The 8,081-nt window shown below is 36.9% G+C and overlaps 2 protein-coding genes across 2 annotated transcripts in view; both read right to left on the reverse strand.

The window, feature by feature from the left end:
* Positions 1 to 6,483, reverse strand: LOC136853956 (glutamate receptor ionotropic, delta-2-like). Its single transcript, XM_067129854.1, has 8 exons — positions 6,374 to 6,483; positions 5,550 to 5,643; positions 4,392 to 4,677; positions 3,490 to 3,707; positions 2,656 to 2,836; positions 1,434 to 1,533; positions 811 to 940; positions 1 to 157 (listed from the first exon to the last, which is right to left on the reverse strand). Exons 1-8 carry the CDS (start codon positions 6,481 to 6,483, stop codon positions 50 to 52), a joined length of 1,227 nt encoding a protein of 408 aa, XP_066985955.1. The 3' UTR covers positions 1 to 49.
* LOC136853924 (uncharacterized) overlaps positions 5,539 to 8,081 on the reverse strand; it is a 2,685-nt gene continuing 142 nt past the window's right edge. The window contains exons 2-4 of the mRNA XM_067129823.1: positions 7,106 to 7,618; positions 6,374 to 6,535; positions 5,539 to 5,643 (exon numbers count right to left, since the gene is read on the reverse strand). Of these exons, the coding sequence (XP_066985924.1) occupies positions 7,391 to 7,618 (228 nt within the window). The 3' untranslated portion in view covers positions 5,539 to 5,643; positions 6,374 to 6,535; positions 7,106 to 7,390. The remainder of the gene's footprint in view (positions 5,644 to 6,373; positions 6,536 to 7,105; positions 7,619 to 8,081) is intronic.

The raw sequence follows: 8,081 nt of genomic DNA on the forward strand, positions 1-8,081 counted from the left end.
ATGCTTAAAACGAAAACCCTGAACTTCCCTTCCTGCTTTCAATCACTGATTAGGTGTCGATAGGAATTAGTTTCTTAGAGAATTTTGACAGAAGAATCTCAAAGCAAAGGCTAAAGAATCCCAAAACGTAACCGACCAGGAGGATGAAAAACGTTCCCTGAAAAGAAAGAAAAAATATAAACAAATAAATAAATAACATGAGACAGTGGTGTTAGTGGTGTTACCACACCAAATGAAGCTCTCATGAGAAAGGGTGGGTGACGGGGAGCGGGTGAGGGGTGGGGAAAGGATTGTTGGGGGGAAGGTTGACCAAAAGCCCATGAAATCTCATAACCAGAGATTTCAGTATTTTGATCATCTATGGACTATATCTTTCAAGGAAGCGATTCTAACGTAGCAAGCATTCCTTATAAAATTACTGTAATGCTGGACAAAATAATCTTGCAGCATTTAGGGAAATCCTAAATTACTTTTTATGTTTGTTGCCAACTACAGACTGACAGACTGAAAGACAAAGAAATGAGAGAGAGAGAGAGAGAGAGAGAGAGAGAGAGAGAGAGAGAGAGACTTTGGAAAATGTTTCCAGTAAAAGACAAAGTAAAGTTCAAGCCTAAAGCGGATGACGCATGGCCAGCGCTTCTTATCTCTTAAGCAAAAAAATCAGAGAACAAATATATAAGTAGATAAATAAATAAATAAATTAAATCAATAAATAAATGAAGAGCAAATTTAAAACCCAGTTTTTCAATTTAACTAAGAAAGCTAAAAATGGTTTAATCAGCGCAATGCAAATCGGAACGAGCCACTTACCGAAAGAGTCATGAAACTTAATGCAGATTTGACAGTCATTTTCCTTGGCGGATTTTTGCACATTCCAGCGTTCGGGAATACTTGCTCCAACCAGTAGTTGTAAAAACCTCCTTCTATCAGGGCCTGGATCCTGTCGAATATTTGAGTGTTTCAGTGAGCTTGCAACAATACATGCATGTACAGCAGTCAGTGTTTGTTTTTAGAGTCATGTATGATCAAACATTTCATGCATTTATATGCATTTTGATTGGCGAGTGCGTACTTATAATTATTAGGGATAAGAAGGACCAGTCGATTTTTTCCATGCAATAACAGCACCGGCATTGTCTTTTCAGTGCTGATGACATTCCTAATCAGGCTTTCAAAGTCAAAGAAACAAAACAGTTTGAAATCCTACAGCAAGTGCACATTGAAGCAGCAAAACTGGTCAAAAATACACATTTATACAACTCTTGCAACATAATTATTATCTGTAAAACTGGTAAAAAATTTCAGATACATTTTTTAACGTAATTTTCCCTCAGCATTCTTTATTAGCAAATAAGAATTTGTTGCGATGAAATGACAGGACAAATAAACAAGCCTGAAACAGATAGGACGCAGTCTTCAAGAGCAAGAATTACCTTTTGTTCAGAGCTTCTCTGAGGGGGCTATGCTTCTGAACTACAAGAGCGTAGATAAACGGAAGGACCTTTTCCCTGGAGACATAGAATTTACAGTTGCCTGGTAAAATGAAAGAAGAAATATTTGTATTTTTTGCGTCACACCATCATTTAAAAACGGCATCAAATTTATAAGGTTCTATGCTACATAACTCTTGGGTTTTAGATGAATTTAGGCTCTATGCTACATAACTCGAGTTTTTCCATTTGTAAGGCTGTATGCTACGTTTCTCTGGTTTTTCAATTTGTCAGGCTCTATGCTGCATAAATCTAGTTTACAGTTTATAAGGCTGCATTCTACATTACTGTAGTTTTTCAATTTGCAAGGCTCTATGTTACATAATTCTAGTTTTCAGTTTATAAGACTGTATTCTATATTACTGTAGTTTTTCAATTTGTAAGACTCTATGCTACATAACTCTAGTTTTTCGATCTGTAAGGCTCTATGCTACTTAACCCTAGTCTTTCAATTTGTAATGCCCTATGCTACACAACTCTAGTTTTTCAATATATAAAGCCCCATGCTACATAACTAGTTTTAAATTTACAAGACTGTTCCACACCTCTAGTTTTTTTTCATGCTCTATGCTATTCAACTCTAGTTTTTAAATTTGTAAGGGCCTATGCTACATAACTCTAGTTTTTGAATTTGTATGGCTGTATGCTACGTAACTCCACATTTTTTAAAATGTTAGCCTCTTTACTACGCTTCTCCAGTTTTAATCTACACTTCAAAATAATAATTATAGCCCGTATCAGAATTGTTAGACAGTTAGTTTTAGCAGTCACTGTAACTCAGTAATCTCCCCATCGGATATGAAAGTAATTATCTTGCAATTCCGTTTCTGATGGGAAAACATTGATATCCTCATTCTTACACTAATAATTATTGTATTATGATAGAAAAAGTAACTTTCATTAAATAAGAATGACTTTCACGGGATACAATTCAATCGACAATGACCACATAGGCGTAAATGATTCCAAATTATTGAACAAAAAGAAGATACTTGCCTCATCCTCCCTTGTGCATTATCAAATAACACACGCTAAGAGAAGGCAGTTGCTTCTCACAAAAATAGGATTAATTAAAGAGCTCCAGAATTTGATTCTGTAGTCTGTGTTTACACCAGTGACAATATTACTGAAAGAACGCAGTGGTACACATTAAGTAGCAACCAACCTTTCTCCATGTAGTCTTGCGTCAGAAACAGCCTCATCATGAGGTAGGGACCGTTGAAGACATACTTCCCTTGTGACACGAACTTGTCCACAACAGGTATGTAACCTTGCGTGGGAATTTCTATTATGCGACCCTGTTTACCTGCGTCGGCCACCTCCTTAAAAATGCCCGATTTCGCATCCTGTGAAAACAAATGAATGATTATATACTCATTTTTCTACACAGGTTGAGAGACGCTAGTATGAATCCGTTTTGATACATTGTCAGTCAGGCAAATTAATACTGAATGAACGGACAACTCCTAAAGAACCATACTGAAATCTACGATGTAAGGTCTACGTTAATTAAATGACTACGTCACTACTAATGAATGGATACAAAACAAAATTTAGGATTCATGGAACTAGTTTGGAAAAGTCTGGAACTCCATATTTAAAAAAAGAAACTTCGCTGAGATCTCGAAACTCATATTTACACAAGTTTTTGTACATTTTAATCACTTTGTATATAACACAGATACTAATAAAAACAGTCATTTGTTTTCAGGAGCCTTTTCAGGTAAGATTCATAAACCAAATGAAGTAAAGTGTCTCGATTTTTAGAAAAAAAAGAGTTCTGAGCAAATGTGTAAAAACTGTATTAAAAAACATTTAAGTTTCCTAGTCAATAAAATGCTCACGATAACCGAAACGTAAGACAGATATACTCTACAGTACAGCAGAGGAGAAACTGTTACTTAGCCCTTGAAAAGGTATATAGACCTAAATCTGTGCACAGTGACGAGGTTTTTGTAAATACTAACTAGACATACTGAAACACAAAAAAATAATTTACCGACAATATCTGCGTAAAAACGGTGTTGGAGAAGAGAACCAGTACCGCCGATTTATCGTCCAGAATTTCTCTGAAGCTGTGGTAGGGCTCCTTGATGTACCGCACAGCCAGCAATGACATCAGGTTAGACTTGTAAGATTCCGTCAAGACGAGCATCGTCATCAGCCACATGCCGAAGATGTAGAGCTCCCAGCTGTCTCCCACGTAATACCTTATGTCTGAAAGTGAGCAGGAAGGACTTCGATCATTCTCAGATAATTCTAGGTCAGTCCAAGGGCAGTCCAGATAGGAGTATGGCCAGGATGACCTGGGGTCCCCATAGCTCCACAATTAGGTCCACTGAGTCGTCCTCTTGCCAAAGATTCCCTCCGGAATCGCCGGAGGAGGCATTATTAGATGGACTGCCCTAAGAACGAATAAAATGGTGACATTTATAATTTTAGTAAAATCTGACAAATCGTGATCTTGTCGGGCAATAGAGGATTTCAAAATTAAACTTTAAATACTTTTATTTCTTGTTTTCTTTCTTTAAATCTGCAGCTGAAGATCCTGATGAACAGAGTCGACTGGCTATAAAGGAAAAGCAACCTGCAGAGAGAGACAAGTTATAGGAAAAGGTGATAAATTAATAAACAAATATAAAGGAACAGAAATTAAAAACCAATGCGCCTACAGCTCAAGAGACGTCAACAAAGAGTATAGGAATGAATTTGCTCCTCGCTCAAATATCTGGAGGTCAGAACATTCCACAACTGCACAAGGCAAACTATTCAACATTTTAATTGCAGCTGAGATAAAACTCATGACAAACTGAGTAGAATCAAACCTGATATTTGAAAACGAGTCTCCTTTTGCAACAGCAGTATAACTGCAAAACTAGAGCTCACGCTCAGATACTCGACCTTGATGAAGAAACGTCCGGGCATAATAGTAAGGAGAGATTTTCGAGGTCACCCTCGAGCTAGACTTGTCCAAGAGGTAGACGAAGGAGAACGTTATGGCCAGCATGACGAAGGTCGTAATCCACACAGATGGTTGCAGAGCCAGCAGGACGCTCCAGAGAGCGACCTCCGTGTTTCCTCTTCTTCCTAAATTTTGTGTGTAGTCGACCAGCAGCGGGGTCGTGTAGTCTACGAACTTGGACCTGACGTAGGTTATCCCGAAAGGTCCTAATCCGATATCTGCTTCCTGGAAAGGATTTTGTAGTCTACATATTGTGTACTTATTGATATTATTGTATTAATCTACTGTTATGGTCACGAGTGACATGCAAGCAGTATTGGGGTGCCTTTTCGTGCAGTGGAATTCACGTAACAGCATCAGTTGTATCATTTGGTTCTTGTGGTATTCGAGTACAGTGACGAAATAGAACTGTCGAATTATTACGTCTCCAAATAACAGGATCCGTTATTGTGACTCATAATCACGACGACTTGGAATATGATGTACCAAATAAAACCATACCACAACGTGAAGGATCCTTTGATCTGGGATAAGTAGGCTTTTCCCCACATCGTGAACACTAGGCTGTGCCCCACACTCCACCGAACATGTCATAAATACACTCCACTGAACAAGTCATAAATACTCCACCGAACATGTCATAAACACACGTCGGCACCTCATCGCATACATATCACAAACAAGTTGCAAGTATGTCAACGACCATAAGTGGAGAACGAATCTTTGGCAAATCCTGGACGATCGTATGAACACTAATAAGTCGATGGTTTGTACTCAGCTTGTTTGTGATGTGTGTGCGATAAGTTGTAAACGTTTGTTTATGCAAAGAAACGGACGAAGCACAATATGTATAGCAAGAGGGTATGAATGATCTGCCGTTCACTAATCGTTCATATTTTTTTATATATTTTATCCCAGCATTGATTTCACTATTGAAAAGTACTTTGTCCTTGTCATTTTTTCTTCTCCATTTTAAGACGAATTTAATGGGGACAGCCATTGCTACTACTAATATTAATACAGCAACTACTACTACTAATAATATCTGTCTTTCAAAACTCAACATGATTAGCTGCTTCAATTTATTAGGCAGTTACCTTATCCAATATCATACGGATAATTCCGTTCCAGGTACCATTCGGGTAGAGGACACCCCAGGCTCCATCGTTTGGCGGCAGCTTTAATGTGTACCTGCAATTAAAACGTAACCTGAATGTAATATGTACATTCTGCAGAACTAAATGGTTTCTTATCGCAATGATATATAATGTCATCTGAGTTTTGCTTCACTGAGATATCATCTTCCGCTGAATGGAAAAGAAAACGTTCCCCAAAATATTTAGGAATATATACGGTTTTTTAAACAGATATTGTTTATGAGATTTCTTTTATTTTTTTTCCTGAGTAATTTTAGAATAGACTGTTATGTCATTGGATCGCTTCTGCAACATTGAATATTACCTTATGGGTTTTTCTCTTTAAACCAAACATTGCATTAATACACTCTGAAGAATCAATTTGTCAGGAAAGCCATCGTTTCAAAACCTGATAAACATTTAATAAATTGAAGAGCAACGATACTAAACGTCGATTTACTGTAATGAAGTTCAGTGTTCCTCGTGAATCATACAGGTGACTGACATAGGCATTGGAAAAGGAAAGTGACTTCAAAGCTTTCAAAGCAATAAAGCAGAGCTGAGAGTGAAAGAAAATAAAATCGAAACAGCCACAAGGTTTAGGTTGTCAAAAAGAAAACAATTTTTGCCTGAAATCCGTTGTGATTAATATTATGTATGTTAACGCGCAAACACCCACATACGTGTTATGTATATGTGTGTGTATGTATATATATATATATATATATATATATATATATATATATATATATACATAATGTACGTATGTGTGTGAGTAAACTTACGTGAAATTCATGTCGTCTGCGATTATTTTTAACAATTCCAAAACTGGTCCAGAGTATTTGTATCTCGTCTCGTTACCGATACCTTTCCCTTCTAATTTCCTCACGTCCATGTGCGGTTGGAAGTTCAAGCAGGCTACATTCAGTTTCGACAAGCCATTCAGCCTAATGATAAACGATTATAAATTCATACACCTACAGACAGTGAGTGTTACGTTCATAGATTAGCGATTAAAGCTTCATAGCTTTGCACAGTGACGATATGAATAAGTCTTAGGAAATGAAAAAGGGAAAATTTTAAAGTCGTTTATTACGGGAAATTTCAAAGGCTTAATTCGTGTAACTAAAAGGACTTTGCATTTTTATGTGGAGATTGTAATAGAAAGGATTGGCTCATTTATTCAGGACCACTTAGTTTGCGTGAAATTTTCAAGTTTATGGAATACATTCACCAACTTCTCACTTGGAGAGGATTTTGAAATTGAAGGTATTTCCCTAAAAACAAACCTATAATACCTCCCAATCCATTAAATAACCATTGTTGTTTTTTTGCAGAAAAGGCCAAAACTCTCATGTCAGTTGTTGATCCCTGTTTAAACTGTCACCCAATAGTTTCCCCTGTCTAAACTTATACTCATACTGTAAGTGATGCTATTAACTTTATTAAAACCTGCCGAAATTCTGTCTGATCTAAGTAAATATTCATCGAGAAGAAGAGTACGCAAATGCACTTACTTGTCGAATTTGTCGGGGAATAACTGATTCTCTGTTAGGTACTTTATCCCAAACCTCGACGTCCAAGAAGCGATTGAAAGACTACGACTGTCGTAAGCCAAATGGATATAAATCTCGCACCTGCGAAAAACAAAACCAATTTTGTATGAAAAAAAAAAAAAAAACATATATGAGAAAAGACACAGATAATCTGAAGCTATAACGGAAACAGAGAGAGAGAGAGAGAAACAATTAACACTCGAATTTAAAGGCTTCTGGTAATAATGCATCAACGAATGACTGATTTTACCTCAGAGGATCCAGACTGCCAGCCAAGCTCATCACCATCCCGTTGACATTGGAGAGCTCCTGACGAAGGTGGATGAGCCGGTGCCTCGGCTGGCGCGTGACGACGAGGAGTTTGGTGGGCCAGACAATGACGTCCTCTCTGGCCGACCTCCTGACGAAGGCCGTCAGGAAGTCGAGATCGTTACTGGCTAGTATGAGCGTCATGCACCTCGATAGTACGCGCATCTAGTGAACGGAAATGAAGATGATAAGTTATGAATGAAAAAAGGAAACACATGAATGACGGAGCATTATTATTATTATTATTATTATTATTATTATTATTATTATTATTATTATTATTCAGAAGAGGTACCATGTTCATATGGAACAAGCCAACGGGGGCTACTGACTTGAAATTCAAGCTTCCAAAGAATATGTTGTTCAATTAAAACAAGTAACAGAAGGTAGTAGGAAATACAGAAAGAAGAGATCGGTTATTAAAGGAGAAAAAAAGTAGATAAAACATATGTAAACTGTAAAACAGAAGGAGAACCGGATGAAAAGGAGAAATGAATAAATGACAGAATTTGAATAAATGGAAAGAAAATTAATTAAGAAAAGCGCTTGAGAAGTATTATAATTCATGAATATCGGGAATGAGATCTTATTATTATTATTATTATTATTATTATTATTATTATTATTA

Source organism: Macrobrachium rosenbergii, chromosome 28 (genome assembly GCF_040412425.1).
Source record: "Macrobrachium rosenbergii isolate ZJJX-2024 chromosome 28, ASM4041242v1, whole genome shotgun sequence".
Classification (NCBI taxonomy): Eukaryota; Metazoa; Arthropoda; class Malacostraca; order Decapoda; family Palaemonidae; genus Macrobrachium; species Macrobrachium rosenbergii.

Coding starts and splice junctions, on each gene's coding strand:
- LOC136853956 (XM_067129854.1), bottom strand. CDS start 6,483: ATGGACGTGAGGAAATTAGAAGGGAAAGGTATCGGTAACGAGACGAGA. Junction 1,534..2,655: donor GCAAGACTACATGGAGAAAG/GTTGGTTGCTAC, acceptor TCATTTTACCAG/GCAACTGTAAATTCTATGTC. Junction 158..810: donor TAAGTTTCATGACTCTTTCG/GTAAGTGGCTCG, acceptor CTTTCTTTTCAG/GGAACGTTTTTCATCCTCCT.